Genomic DNA, 14,814 nt, shown 5'->3' on the forward strand with positions numbered 1-14,814 from the left:
CCGGGCCGGGCTGGGTGAGCGCGCGTGCGCCCGCCAAGCTGCGGGACAAAGGGGAGGGACCCGCGCGGCCCCGCCCCCGAGTGCCCCGCCCCGAGCGGCTGGGCGTGTGGCTCCCGCGACCCGCGGCCCGGGTCCCCCCGCCGCCGCCATGTACCCCGCGGGCCCCCCGGCCGGCCCGGTACCGCGCCGCGGCCGCTGTCCCCTGCCCGGGCCCCCCGCGCCCGCCCCAGCCCCCGTCCCCGCTGCACGGCCGCCGCCCCCCGCGCCCGGGCCACGGCCCCGCGTGGCCGTGAAGATGGCCTTCCGCAAGGCCTACTCCATCAAGGACAAGCTGCAGGCCATCGAGCGCGTCAAGGGCGGCGAGCGTCAGGCCAGTGTGTGCCGCGACTTCGGCGTGCCGGGCGGGACGCTGCGCGGCTGGCTCAAGGACGAGCCCAAGCTGCGCTGGTTCCTGGAGCAGCTGGGCGGTGAGGTGGGCACTCAGCGCAAGAAGATGCGGCTGGCCAACGAGGAGGAGATCGACCGCGCCGTGTACGCCTGGTTCCTGGCGCTGCGCCAGCACGGGGTGCCGCTGTCTGGCCCGCTCATCCAGGCGCAGGCCGAGGCCTTCGCGCGCCAGATCTACGGGCCCGAGTGCACCTTCAAGGCCAGCCACGGCTGGTTCTGGCGCTGGCAGAAGCGCCATGGCATCTCCAGCCAGCGCTTCTACGGCGAGGCCGGGCCCCCAGCCCCGGGCCCCGCGCCCGGCCCGCCCGTCAAGGAAGAGCCCGCGCTGCCCTCCGGCGCCGGCCCCCTGCCGGACCGCGCCCCGGCCCCGCCGCCTCCCGCCGAGGGCGGCTACGGGGACGAGCAGATCTACAACGCCAACGTCACCGGTCTCTACTGGAAGCTGCTTCCGGAGCAGGCTGCGCCCCCGGGCGCAGGGGACCCCGGGGCGGGGGGCTGTGGCCGGCGCTGGCGGGGCGACCGCGTAACGGTGCTGCTGGCCGCCAACCTGACCGGCAGCCACAAGCTGAAGCCGCTGGTCATCGGGCGGCTGCCGGACCCGCCCAGCCTGCGCCACCACAACCAGGACAAGTTCCCGGCCTCCTACCGCTACAGCCCCGACGCCTGGCTCAGCCGCCCGCTGCTGCGGGGCTGGTTCTTTGAGGAATTTGTCCCAGGCGTCAAACGCTACCTGCGCCGAAGCTGCTTGCAGCAAAAGGCCGTGCTGCTGGTGGCCCACCCGCCCTGCCCAAGCCCAGCTGCCAGTATGCCCGCCCTGGAGGACAGCGAGGATGCCCCCGTGCGGTGCAGGCCGGAGCCCCTCGGCCCCCCGGAGGAGCTGCAGACACCGGATGGCGCTGTGCGGGTGCTGTTCCTATCCAAAGGCAGCAGCCGGGCACATATCCCCGCACCGCTGGAGCAGGGCGTGGTGGCCGCCTTCAAACAGCTGTACAAGCGCGAGCTGCTGCGACTGGCTGTGTCCTGCGCCAGCGGCTCCCCGCTGGACTTCATGCGCAGCTTCATGCTCAAGGACATGCTCTACCTGGCTGGCCTCTCCTGGGACCTGGTGCAGGCGGGCAGCATTGAGCGCTGCTGGCTGCTGGGCCTGCGGGCCGCCTTCGAGCCCCGGCCCGGCGAGGACAGTGCTGGGCAGCCGGCCCAGGCCGAAGAAGCCGCCGAGCACAGCAGGGTGCTCAGCGACCTCACTCACCTGGCGGCTCTGGCCTACAAGTGCCTGGCTCCCGAGGAGGTTGCGGAGTGGCTGCACCTGGACGATGATGGGGGTCCGCCCGAGGGCTGCAGGGAGGAGGTGGGCCCAGCCCTGCCCCCTGCAGCGCCTCCGGCCCCAGCCAGCCTGCCCTCTGCCATTGGGGGCGGAGAGGAGGAGGAGGAGGCCACCGAGTATGGAGGGGCCTCAGTGCCGACTGCCGGGGAGGCTGTGCGGGGGCTAGAGACAGCTCTGCGGTGGCTGGAGAGCCAGGACCCCAGAGAGGTGGGGCCACTGAGGCTGGTGCAGTTGCGCTCACTCATCAGCATGGCCCGGAGGCTGGGGGGCATCGGGCATACCCCAGCAGGCCCCTATGACGGTGTGTGACCAGGCCAGCCCAGTGACCTTTCTCCTGCTGCACTTGGAGGGAGGGGACACACACACAGTCTCCCATCTCTCCTCCCCTCCCCCTGGGGTGGCCCACCCCATGGGTACAGGGGGTTCCAGGAATCCAAATCCAGCATGGCTTGGAGGAGCTCTGTTGGTGAGAGGTCGCCCTGCCTCACTGGCACCCTGGGGGCACAGCCGGAAGAGAGGCCTGGCCCATGCTCCTCTCAGGGCAGGCACATATGCGGGGCATACAAGGCACAGCGCCTGTTGGAACAGGTGGCTGTGTTCCTGCTCTGGCCCCCGTGGGGCTGGGCCTCCGCCCCTGCACCAGTCACATGCACTGGACGAGGGCCGACACTCCTGTCTGCTATCGAGCCCTGGTGCTATGTGGCCCCGGAACCACAGCACAATCATCTCAGTGGCGAAGCACACCGCTTGGTTCTATTTTTTTTTAACACATTAAATCTGTTTTTAAAGATACTCTTCAGAGGGGCCGTGAGAACAGGGGCCGGGTAGGCTGGTCTCGGGCCGCCCTGTGGTTTCTCTGGAGGTCAGAGGCCTGAGGTACTGGAGCATCACTGTGGAGTGGGGAGGGGTGGAGCCCCGTATTAGGGGCTTGCTTAGGTTCTGGGTGCAGCAGAGAGGTGTAGAGTTCCGTTTCCTTCGATTTTTAGTTTTCCCTAAGAAAACTGGTCTGAACAGATCTCTTATTCTGTGGGATTGGCAGCTGCCTGGATTTGGGCCCTGGTGACTTGGCCAATGGCAGGAGAGTTTCCCCCGCTTCCTCATCAGCCACAGACCATTCTGTCCAGCCCCAGGGCCTGGAGCCACCTGACTTACCTGGAAGCAGGCCCTGGCATTAGGCCCCGGGGCAATACACAGTGCCACCCTCTGTGGGCTCTCCTCCCCGCCCTCAGACTTTTCTGCCTCTCCCGGGACTGCCAAGGATGTGGCTGACGAGCTGCTCCTGGGAGGCCTAGTTTGAAAGAAGGAAAGGGCCCCAGGGCCTGTCCAACCCTGGTTCTGTTCTGCTCTGGCCAGGTCTAGACCTACAGTCCTTCTGGTTGGACTGGGGCCGGGGATGCCCATGCCTCCCCAGGTAGGGTGGGAACTGCCTTTGCAGAGATGCTGCCCGAGCTGGTGTGAGGGGCAGGGAGCTGGCCTGCTTGCCTCCAGGTGTTGGCCCCTTGTCCCTATCTGCCCCCAGTGTCCTCCTAGCAGAGGGAACCTTGAAAACCCAGAGTTGTAGAGTGCAGGGGTAGGCTGGAGGCCTGCACAGGGAAGGGAAGGGCTGTGCACCAGCTTGGCAGTGGGACAGCTGGAGGGAGTGTCCCCCAAAAGTGACTTTTATACAGGTCCAGGAACAAACAGTTCCTTGGAACTGCCCCCAAGTGAAGAAACATATACATACATATGTATATATCTATATCTCAAAATCTGAGAGCTCAGGGAGAGTGTGGAAAATTTGGGAAGAAGAAACAGACTCCCTGAGCAGAGCTCAGGGCAGCAGCTCCAGGCATGCCTGCTGAGCCCATCAGGCCACCGCCACCTGCAGGAAGAGCCTCTGGTCTGAACTGCTGGGGATGGGCTGCAGAAGGCCTGAGACATTTGGGCCAGCACCTTCCCAGGGTCCCAGGCCCAAGGTGGGGACACCACCTCTGCTCTGCCAGGCCTGCCTCCAGGGCTCTGAGGAGAAGCTGACTTCATGGCCGCGGTGCCAGTGAGGGCCGCACAGCTGAGCCTTGTCCACAGTCTGGGCAGCCCCTGGCGCTGCCCTTCAGCCCAGCTACTCATTGCCGCTGCGTCTTTGGCGAGGCTTTCATCTCCAACCTTTCTTCCCATCTCAGCCCTTTTGTTGGCCTGGGTCCCAGGAGGCTGGCGTTGGTGCGAGCAGGCCCGCTCCTCTCATCGGGGTGGCTGTGGCCTGTCCCCCAGTCTCTGGACGGTCACTTTCTATAAACAAGGCAGCACTAATTTTTGCTATAAGAAAAAAGAGGCCAAGCACGGTGGCTCACACCTGTCATCCCAGCACTTTGGGAGGCTGAGGCGGGTGGATCACCTGAGATCGGGAGTTCGAGACCAGCCTGGCCAACATGGTGAAAACCCCGTCTCAACTAAAAATACAAAAATTAGCTGGGCGTGGTGGCAGGTGCCTGTAACCCCAGCTATTCAGGAGGCTGAGGCATGAGATGCTTGAAGCCGGAAGGCAGAGATTGCAGTGAGCCGAGATCACACCACCATACTCCAGCCTGCGTGACAGAGCAAGACTCTGTCTCAAAAAAAAAAAAAAAAAAAGGCAGGTGCAAGCTGGTGGGGACATTGGGATCCTGTCAAGAGTGGGTCTGCCTGCTGGCATTTACTAGACGGGGAATACCCCCTAAAGAGGGCTTAAAAAGCATCTTCTCCCTAGCATGGGGCGTGCTGGCATGGGGTGCTGTGCGATAGAGACTTGGCCACTGGGCCCCGCTGCTGAGAAGGCTGCTCTGCCCATGCCTGGCCCTGTGGGCGGTGCCAGCCATGGATCCGTGAGACCCTGGGCTGGAACCTAGGGCCCCGTTCCAGCCCTGCCTGCAGCTCACTAACCCTCTCTGGGTTCTGCTCAGTGTTTGAAGTGATGGAAAGACCCCCGGGTTGGTGGCTGTAGTGGACCCCGGGGGTGGCGGAACCCTTTGGGAGGCCAAGTGTTCTTTCCCAAAGCTGCGTGGGTGCCGTTGCCTGCCAGGCCCTGGCTGTGGTGACAGACACGGGCTGGGGTGAGGCTGCATCTGCTTCCTCTAACAATCATGGCTGCCTGCGGGGTCTGGCCTCTTGCTCTGGCACATTCCCTGCAGGCACAGGGGTGGCTGGAGGTGCCTGTGGCCTCGGAGGTGCAGCCAGCTATCCTCAGCTCAGATGGCCCCCAAGAGCCCCCAGCTCCTGTTCACTGCTCTTCCACTTAGTGACCTGTGTCAGCATCATTGTCAGAGTTCCTGGGCTTGGGGGCGCTGGAGAAGGGAAGGCGCTGAGGAGGGAAAGATGAGTGCAGGTTTTGTTGAAACCACCCGACCTGCGTTTTCAGGGGGACGAGGCCACTGCCTTGGCCCAAGGACCTGCAGGCTTGGGGGACCCCCTGGATGTCCGCTGAGCTGCGGATGAAACATCACAATGTGGTAGGAAAGGAAGGGGAGCACCCCCAGACGGAGGGGGGTGGTCCTGCAGAGACCCCAACCCCTTACCTACCTAGTTGAGACACCCATGGGGAGCAGCCCCAACAGCATGTCGGAGTCCCTGGGCTTGCGGGGTCATGCTCTGTTGAGGGCACTTCCTCTTAACTGGCGAGCTTGTTTACAGCTGAGCTCACCTGGTCAGATGGGCCCAGTGGCTTTATCTAATAAAGGCTGGACATGTCCACTTCATGAGCATCCCTGTTTTGAAGTCTTATTTTTAAACTCTTGATCCAATGCCTGGATCAGGAATACCCCCTAGATTAACAGTTGGGGCACAGGGCATAAAAGTGGAACACTGATTAAAGATACCATAATCATATCCATCATTTTCTATCTTGAAGAACAGTTTTCACCTGGCAGTAGAAGGCACAGGGGAGCCTGGCTGACCACGACGCTACCTGCCGTGCCCTGAGAACTGAGCCTGTGTCTTTTGTCACAGGCCATCACCAGCTGGGCCAGGAGTGGCTGGCTTGGGCTCTCCACCTCCCGAGCTGAGCTCACCTAGTGCCCAGGGCTTGTCAGAGGTCCCGGGGGGAGACAGGTGTTGGTTCAAAGTCAATGATTTCTCCTTGCAGATGGGCTCGGTGTGAACGCAGGTGGCTGTCACAAGGGCTGTCCACCTTCCTTCAGGGGCCGCCTGCACCAGACCCCAGGCTCCCAGACCTGCCCAGCCTTGGCACACAGTCCCCTGGGGTGACAGTGTTGAGGGGAAACTGCAATTCCATGCCCCACAAAGCCGCCAGGTGATGTAGAGGCCTGTAGCAGGCATGGGGAGACCTCTGCTGTCCACAGTGCCTGCACCCCCATCGCCTGACACCTGTCCTTGACCAGGGTTCCAGGTCTCAACTTACGGGGCAGGCATTGGACCTTGTTTGTTTGTTTTTTTCCAAGACAGAGTCTTGCTGTCACCCAGGCTGGAGTGCAGTGGCATGATCTTGGCTCTCTGCAACCTCTGCCTCCTGGATTCAAGCAATTCTCCTGCTTCAGCCTCCCAAGTAGCTGGGATTACAGGCACGCACCACCACATCCAGCTAATTTTGTACTTTTAGTAGAGATGGGGTTTCTCCATGTTGGTCAGGTTGGTCTCAAACTCCTGACCTCGTGATCTGCCCGCCTCGGCCTCCCAAAGTGCTGGGATTACAGATGTGAGCCACTGGGCCCAGCCCAGAACTTGGTTTTATCCACCTCTGGTGAAACATGAGCTCACTTGGTGCTCTCCGGCCTCTTTATTCCCATCTCCTTAGGCTGACCCTGACAAGTGCCAGGGCCAGGCTTGGACCAAGCAGTCAACGGAGTCAGCCTGCCCTGGGAACCAGGCAGGGGAGGGAGCTTACGGACGGGCTAGGCTCGGGGGAGTAAGAAAGAGCAGGTGGAGGGCTGAAGTCCGTGGCTGCAGAGGCAGCTGAGCATGAGGGATGGAGCGTGCTGCTGTCCTGCAGGTGCCCTGAGCCCTGTTTTGCACTGGGGGATTGATCTGCCCAGGCACACAGGGAGATGGCACAGCGGGACCCGCTGCCCAGCCTCGCTGAGGGCATGCTCCCGCCTCACCTCCAGAGGCTGTTGGGTGGAAGCCAAGAGCTGCAGCAGTTGGGGCCAGTGTGGGACTGGAGGCCCAGGTGAATCTTGTGGGACAGGGGACGGAGCTGAGGCTGTCTGGCCCAGACCCTCCCCACCCAAAGACCCTAGAACCCTAGCCTTCAATCCTGGGGGTTTGCTTCTCCCCTAAGTCCTGGCTTTCCTGACCTGCTGTCCGTTAGGAACAGGTGGAGGGACCAAGTCTTGCTGTCAGAGGCCAGTGTGGTGGTGCCAGAGCTACGCGGCATTCCAGGACCCCTGACCTAGGCAAGGGGCAGGAGGGCCCAGAGCTACCTGGCCACTTGCCAGGAGCTTAGGATCGGGAGGAAAGAGGCAGCCTGTATCCAAACTAAAGCCAGGGGTCTGCATGTGTCCTGGCTGGCCAGGGCCACCCTCCCAGACCTCAAGCCGCCCCACCTACCACTGCCCACCTGGTGCCACCCCAGCACTGCTGCAGACCTGGCCCAGCAGTTCTTTCTCCTTAGCAGGGGAGAAGCACGCCCACCACAGCCACCCTCTTCTCCAGGCTGCACGGCAGGCTCCAGCTCCCCATGGGGGCCCCACCAGGCCAGCAGGCCAGGGCCCCTGGCTTTACTGCAGGGGAGAGGTCTCTTGTGCAGACCCCATATGGCTCGTGCTCCCTAGAGCTGAGATGAGGCAGCTGGCCTGGCTGTAGCTGCATGGAGCCACCTGGAAAGCCAAAGGCAAGCCCCGGCTCCAGACCAGGCATTGGGGCAGCCATGCCTGTTACCGTAAGTTCTGTTCATGGCCTCAACCAACAGCCCAACGATACGGGCAAATGACGAAGACGCCATCTCTCGGGCCCCTCAGAACCAATGTTGCAGCGAGGCGGGCTCATTGCAGCAAGGGGCAGAGCCACCACCACGGCGCCTTCTGCTCACTAGGAAGGGAGGAGTGTCCCCACTGGTCGGGGTTCCCCCGCCTGCTGGAACCTCTCAAGTCCTGTCCCCTGCATTTCCCTGTGCAGGGGGAGAAGGAGCGGTAGGAGACCCTCATGCAGGAGGGAGGGAGCCGCAGTCCTCAGGGGAAGGGACACAGGGAGAGGCAGGGGCACCAAGGCAGGAAAGGATGGCCAGAGCCCAGCCTACTTTCTGCTGAGCTCCTTGGCTCGGCAGGTGGCGGCCTCCACGGCACTCATGGTGGCTGCTCGCAGCCCGCCCTGCTCCAGGGCGTGGAGTCCGTAGATGGTGGTGCCACCCGGGGTGCACACGTCTGAGCGCAGCTGGGCTGGGTGTTGGCCCTCGTGCAGCAGCATCTTGGCCGTTCCCTGAGGAGAGCGTTAGGGCCTGGTGACTGGGGGAGGTGGCGCGGTCCCCACTGTGCGGCCTGCCCTCGTTGCATCCCCCAACCTTGGCCCCAGCTTCTCGAGCCTGCTGTCTCCCCGCCCACTGGAAGTGGTACAGGCCTGGGCCTTCCCAATGTTCCCCAGGGGCCACCCTCACTCACCAGCAGGGTCTGGGCAGCGATGCGGTGGGCCAGGCTGCTGGGCATGCCCATCTTGACGGCTCCTTCGGCCAGGGCCTCGGAGAATGCACACACCTGTAGCCGCGGCATGGTTGGGGGGCGGGATAGGTGTCAAAGCCTGGGGGCTCAGGACCTTCAGGAACAATGCCCAGAGCAGTAGCCATGGATGGCCAGAACCAAGGCCTGAGCCCAAGGGTCTGCAAAGGGGCTGGCCTCAAAGATCCCCAAGGCAGTGACGTCCCGGGGACAAGCAGAGCTCCCAGTGGGCCTGGGGAGCAACCATGCAGGCCTCAAGGTTGGACTCTGAGGGCAGAGGCTGTCAGAGGGACTTGGGTGGGCCCCTCTTTGCCGAGGTGCGGCCGGGGATGGACGAGGCAATACTCACGAAGGCCACGCCACTGCCACTGAGGCCAGTGTGGATGTCGACGTAGGCTTCAGGCACCTCCTCACACCGCCCACAGGCCTCCAGCAGATGCTGCAGGAGCTTGGTCTCGCTGCTCCCCACGTGGCGGCCCCGCGCCATCACTATGGCCCCTTCCTGGACCACACAGGGCAGGTTGGGCAAGACCCGCAGCACCCGTGTGTTTGGGGGCAGCAGCTGGCCGGAGAGAGGTCAGAATCAGGGAGTCTGTAGGACTGGGCCCTGCTGGGCAGGCCCCAGCAGGGGCCTCAGGAAAGGTCCACGTCAGTTCGTGGTGGGCTCCAGCGTCTGCCTCCCAGGTACAGCACCAGGAGGGAACCCTAAATCCAGCCACTTGATCCAGGTGCGCCACCCGGCCACCTCTCAGGCCCTCTGGGGGGCTGCCTGCCGCCCAAGCCTCGCCAGCAGAGCCTATACTGGGACCAAGGCCTTAGCCCAAGGGACACTCACCTCCTCCAGGGTGCTCAGAGACACCCCAGCAGCCACGGACACCAAGATGTGTTCAGTGGTGACCACAGGAGCCACCTCTGCCAGGACAGCTGGCAGGACATGGGGCTTGGTGGCAAAGATGACGAGCAGGCAGCTCTGCAGCACCTCCTGGTTGGAGTGCGTGGTCCGGCAACCCAGAGCCTGCGCCAGGGACACCAGGACCAAGCCTCAGGGGCCACGTGAGCGGCGCACCCTCTCCACCACAGCCCTTCCTGCTGGATGCCACACATTCCCATGGTCCCAGGGCCTCTCCCATTGCAAGTGTCTAGACCACCCCGACTTCTCCAGTGCCCAAGACTCACCCAGACTAGCCCTACTCCTCACAGGCCATCCTGATGTCAGCGCCTCCCCAAGCCCTGAGCCCTCCAACCCCAGTGAATGTCCGTGACCACCACCCAGCATGCAAACACACACATGCACATGCATGCACTCATGAGCATGCATTCATATACACACACGCAGACACATGCGCTCATGAGCATACATACACATGTACACATGAATGCACTCATGAGTGCAAACACGTGCACACACACCCACTTGAGCATGCACTCGTGTACACACACACACTCATACACGTGCACATGCACTCATGTACACATCTGTGCACACACACGCATGAGCACATACGTGCACACACATGCACTCACAACCACACAGGTGCACATGCATGCACTCATGAGCATGCACTCATACACACACGCACACACATGCACTTACCACACATGCACACGCACACACAAGCGCACGTGCAAACGCACGAGCACACACACGTGCACATGCATAGCCTCACATATACACACATGCATATGCACGCACTCACGAGCATGCACTCACACACACGCATACACACACACAAACACTTTGCTTTGGCCCTCCACAACCTTACTTTCCTCCTGGCCTCTAATCTCCCTTTTCCCAGCCCAGAACAGCCAGTCTGCAAACTTCAGCTAAATAAAGCACCTATCCCCGGCTCTGATAAGTATCTTAGTGGGACAGGAGCCAAGAGCTATCCTGGGCTCCTGAGGGTATGAAGATCCTGGGCTCTACGCTCACTTGAAAGTGACATAGGTTCCTGTCTGTTGGTGCACTGGCCAGTATGTGCTGAGCTTCCACTTTTCCTGGAAAGAAAGGAAAAGGAAGAGGGGTTGTTGAGGGGGTGGGATAGGATGGCACTGAGAGGAGAGGGAGGAGCTCACTTGGCCTCTCAGGCTCAGCCACGCCTGGCCCATCCTGGGCCCCCTCCTGGCCCCAGGAACCCAAAGCGGGATGCACCATTCACTGGGCCCAGGCAATGAGATCCACTGATTCTACTTGGCAGTCAACGCCTCTGACTGCTGCTGGGTATGGAGGCCAGGAGCTTACCTCGTTGGTGAGGACACAGATCCCTGGGGCCTCTGCCTCCAGAGAAGGGAAGGCTGCCTGGAGCAGAAGAGGCAGTATCTCTGGAGGAACACCAGGCCTTGGGGGAGTGTGGTGGGTACAAAGGCAGTTGATTGGCCACAGAAGGCCCAATCGGGGCCCAGGTTCTTCGGGAGGGAGAGTCTATGCTGGGATGTCCAAGAAGAAGCTAAATGCCTACTTGGTAGAAATTATCTGCTTTTGTCGGGTACAGGGGTGGAGAGATTGGGTTAGATTTTGGTAAGGTCGAACAGGAAGACACAAGCGTACACCACAACCTGAACACAGCAATTAATCATGACAGTGGCAGCCACACACACCACTACTAAGCTCAACACTAGTCATTTATGTCTCATTTAACCTGTACAGCTCTGGGAGGCATGTGGTACTGCCAGGTTTCACAGGTAAAACTCCTGAGACTCATAGTAAGCTATTTCCCGATTGATTTTGACTCTTCTGGACCCTGAAGTATGGCTGAAGGCAGAGAGCCAAAATTCACCCAGCTCTCCCTATCCACAATCTGCAGAGAGGCTTCTAAATGCCTGGAGGAGTATGGTCAGCATAAATATCCCGGGTATAAAGCAGTGTTTCTCAACAGGGGATGATTTTGCCTGTCTCCTCCCCCCACCCAGGTGACATTCGGCAGCGTCTGGAGGCATTTTTGGCTGTCACAACGTGGGGGTGCTGCTGGCACAGGATGGATGGTCTGGCCCAGGTGTTCCTAGAGCCAAGGTGTCTGGGGGAGAAGCCCTGCTGCTCCCCAGGAGAGGGGCTGGCGCGCAAAGAGAAAATCAGAGGCTGGAAGAGGTGAGCCTGGCCAAGGCCACGCGGCCAGGAAGCCGGCCACGGAAGCGGCACCTAGCCACGTGTAACTCAAATCTTCCCGCAGCCACGTCAAAAAAGTAAAAGGAAACAGGCGTGGCCCCGGCTGCGCCCAGCGGAACGGAGACCCCGGTGGCTGGGCCCGCGCCCCCAGCCCCACTCTCGCGGCAGGACACCTCCCACGGGGCTGCTCCCACGCCAGACCGCAGGCCCAGCCCTGCGCCTCCCCACCTGCTCTGATGAGGCCCTGCGCGATGGCCCCCGCCATGCGGCCCGCGCCCACGAAGCCCACGCGCCGCGGAGCCGGCCCCGCAGCCGCCATCTTGTTGCCTCGGACGCCACTGCGCTCACCGCCCATCCACATGCCGCGCCCCGCCCACAGATCTAGGCCCCACCCCCCGCCCTCCAATAGGACACGCCTCCCCGTCCCCACCCTCGCCGATTGGTTACTGGTACAGCACACTCCGGCAGGCTTTTTGTCCGCCCTCTATAGGTTCGCAAGGCGCGGGGACCCCGCCTCTCGCTGCTTATTGGCCCGAAAGGGCTATGCCGCCCCTCACTGCCCATTGGCTGAGAGAAACTGGGGGAACAGGGCCAATGGGGGCGGGGCCCTAAGGGGCGGGGCCGGCGGGGTACTCGCGCTCCGAGAGGCCGGAGGAGCGGGGAGGGGTCCCGGTCGCGCGTGCAAGGAGCAGATCTTGGTTTTCCGGAGGGGAGGGGTAGCGAAGCGGGTTGCAGGGCTGGTCCAGAGCGTGCGGTCACTGAGGACCCGCCGACCACAGATGGTGGAGCTGCGGGGAAGCACGAGGGGCGGAAGCCCAGGTCACGGAGAGCAGGCCGGGGCCAGGGGCCTGAGACCGACAGGGAGGGGACAGTCGGGGAGGGGGGTACTCGTCATTTTTAATGACACAAGGAAAATAAGGCTTGAAGATCTGAGTGCGGTTTTTTCATCATCCAATCTAAAGCTGCATGTTACATGTTATTTTCTTCTGAAGCCTTTGACATTTTCTTTTTTCTGAGACGGAGTCTCGCTCTGTCGCCCAGGCTGGAGTGCAGTGGCGCGATCTCGGCTCACTGCAAGCTCCGCCTCCCAGGTTCACGCCATTCTCCTGCCTCAGCCTCCCAAGTAGCTGGGACTACAGGCGCAAGCCACCACACCCGGCTAATTTTTTTGTATTTTTAGTAGAGATGGGGTTTCACCGTGTTAGACAGGATGGTCTCAATCTCCTGACCTCGTGATCCACCCGCCTCGGCCTCCCAAAGTGCTGGGATTACAGGTGTGAGCCACCGTGCCGGGCCAAGCCTTTGACATTTTCTAAGCTCTTCAGTAATGAAATCCTCTCATTGATTCAACATTTACTGTGCAGCTGCAGCCTCTGGGCCCTGCTCTGGGCCTGGGCAAGACCACCCCACAGCAGCAGATGGGACAGGCTGGACCCCACCCTGCAGCCCTGCTTGGTGGTGGTGTAGACAGACTACAGTCAGCACACACGCGGGACAGCCAGTGTGTCAAGGCTCTGAAGCAAATGATGTGGAGAGGGATAGAAAGCCACCAGGAGGCTGCTTCGGCTACCACAGCCAAGAAATGTGGGTGGTGGACACTTTGCACCAGCACACAGTGTCAGCAGCTGTCTCTCCTGCCACCTCGGATCCTCCCGGCCCCTTCCCACACAGACTCCCTGGATTTTCTCCCAGGCCCCCTGGGCCAGTGATGGCTCGGGACCAAGGCTGTGGGGAGGTGAGAGGGGCCAGAGGCATCCAGTGCCATGCCATCATACATAAGGACAAAGCTCATCATAAACGAGTGGGCTGAGGTGAGGTAAAGGAGGGTTGCTGGCTGAATGCCCAGGGCCACAGTGGGTAAAAGAAGGCCCAGGGGCCCAGCCCCGTTCAGCTTCTCCGTCCCATGCTGGGCCGGGCTTCTGAGCATCAGTTGGGAGCCCTCAGCTGATGTGGACACCCAGCCAGCCATGGCTTGTGTCCAGGGCACCTCTCTGCTCTTGGCTGGGCTTCTTCCCACTGTTCCTCACCTGGCAGATCCAAGCGGCCACACAGGCGCCACCCTCTCCAGGGAGGCCTTTCCTGAACCCCCACATGGGCAGAGCCTTTATCCACAAAGGGCTGGTGCCAGGGGATACACTGTGAACGAGGCCAACCCACCTCCTGGAGCTCCAGGTCCTGGGGTGTCGGCGTGAGGGCTAGGGGTTGAGGCGGGGCTCCCAGAAGTTTCCAGACAAACAATCCCAGCAGGGCAGGGTGAATGCTCCGAGAGGTGCTGTGAAGGTGCTCTCAGGGAAGGTGTTTTGGAGGCTGGGCCACCTCAGCTGAGGCCTAAAAGGTGGGGAGGCCTTGACCCAAGAGGGGGCCAGTCTCAGGGGAGGCCTGGAGGACACCTCAGCTTGCTGGACACAAAGGGACAGTGACAGATGAGGTAAGAGGTTGGCTGGGTGCAGGACACACAGGTCTGGACTCAGTGCTGGGTCAGGGAAGACACACCACTGCTGCCGGAATGAACAAAGGAAGAAGTGAAGCAGCAGGCCCTACCTGCAGCCAAAAGGCATCGTGTGTGTGAAGACGGCACAGGGTGCCCAGGAGAGGGACCCTGAGAAGAGGTGGGCCCAGAGTTGGGCCAGGAGCCAGGGAGGGCGTCTGGGTCCTGGGTGCAGTGGACCAGAGGGTTCTGGCCTAGGGGCTCCCTCTGTGCAAGGCACTGAGAAAGGGGGTGACGGGCAAGCCGGGGCCTGGAGCCCAATGCTCCCGGTCCATAACCCAGCGCCACCCTGCCTGGCTGAGGCACTGGCCCGGGAACCATTCTGGACTTCGCTGTCTCCCCTCTGAGAATGGCCGGGGGGGAGGGAGCAATGACACCCCACCTCTGGTGGCTGGAGCTGACCTGTCCAGCAGGCACCTGTCCCTCTCCATGGGACAAGGCCAGGTGGGGACCCACGCCCAAGCCTGAGAACCACAGAGAGGAGGGGCCGGGCCAGGGGAAGCCCAAGCCACCCAATCATCAGCCTCCCCTCAGATCCATGCACAGGCCCAGCTTGGCTGGCTCACTAGACATTTCTGGCCCACTAGACCAGCTTCCCCAGAGCCCTCAGGCTGAGGCAAGGAGGTCCGGGTGAGCTCAAGTTACTCAGGCCTGCAGGTGGCCACATGTGGAGGGGCTGGGACTGGTCCTGTCCCGCACATCCTTGTCCAGCTGACAGTCCACACCAGTCTCATTGCTGCCTGCCCACACGTGTGCCTTCCCATCTCCAGCCTCTGCGGCCTTTCCACCCCAGGGAGTCGCCAGCTCTTGGGGGCTGAACAGCAAGCCAGGGGGACAGTGG

The 14,814-nt window shown here is 61.9% G+C and overlaps 2 protein-coding genes across 3 annotated transcripts; one reads left to right on the top strand and one right to left on the bottom strand.

The window, feature by feature from the left end:
* Positions 1–39: 39 nt before the first annotated feature.
* Positions 40–2,563, top strand: TIGD5 (tigger transposable element derived 5). The gene has a single exon (XM_009244154.4). It carries the CDS (start codon positions 149–151, stop codon positions 2,078–2,080), a length of 1,932 nt encoding a protein of 643 aa, XP_009242429.4. The 5' UTR covers positions 40–148; the 3' UTR covers positions 2,081–2,563.
* Positions 2,564–6,492: 3,929 nt separating this feature from the next.
* On the bottom strand, positions 6,493–11,874 carry PYCR3 (pyrroline-5-carboxylate reductase 3). 2 transcript variants are annotated; one of them, XM_024250900.3, is made up of 6 exons: positions 11,714–11,874; positions 10,316–10,380; positions 9,221–9,400; positions 8,735–8,947; positions 8,332–8,424; positions 6,493–8,152 (listed from the first exon to the last, which is right to left on the bottom strand). In XM_024250900.3, the coding sequence occupies exons 1-6, from the start codon at positions 11,844–11,846 to the stop codon at positions 7,970–7,972; spliced, it is 867 nt and encodes a 288-aa protein (XP_024106668.3). In that variant the 5' UTR covers positions 11,847–11,874; the 3' UTR covers positions 6,493–7,969. The 2 variants fall into 2 exon arrangements, with proteins under 2 accessions (XP_024106668.3, XP_054375006.2); XM_054519031.2 differs by having other exon boundaries at positions 10,316–11,839.
* Between the last annotated feature and the right edge of the window lie 2,940 nt (positions 11,875–14,814).

This window comes from Pongo abelii, chromosome 7 (assembly GCF_028885655.2).
Source record: "Pongo abelii isolate AG06213 chromosome 7, NHGRI_mPonAbe1-v2.0_pri, whole genome shotgun sequence".
Classification (NCBI taxonomy): Eukaryota; Metazoa; Chordata; class Mammalia; order Primates; family Hominidae; genus Pongo; species Pongo abelii.

What these genes read in the sequence shown, in the direction of transcription:
- TIGD5 (XM_009244154.4), top strand. Translation starts at nt 149, where the DNA reads ATGTACCCCGCGGGCCCCCCGGCCGGCCCGGTACCGCGCCGCGGCCGC.
- PYCR3 (XM_054519031.2), bottom strand. Translation starts at nt 10,537, where the DNA reads ATGGTGCATCCCGCTTTGGGTTCCTGGGGCCAGGAGGGGGCCCAGGAT. An exon ending in GGAACCTATGTCACTTTCAA is followed by an intron (nt 9,401 to 10,315) that starts GTGAGCGTAGAG and finishes TCCCTGGCGCAG; the next exon opens with GCTCTGGGTTGCCGGACCAC. An exon ending in TCGCTGCCCAGACCCTGCTG is followed by an intron (nt 8,153 to 8,331) that starts GTGAGTGAGGGT and finishes CGCTCTCCTCAG; the next exon opens with GGAACGGCCAAGATGCTGCT.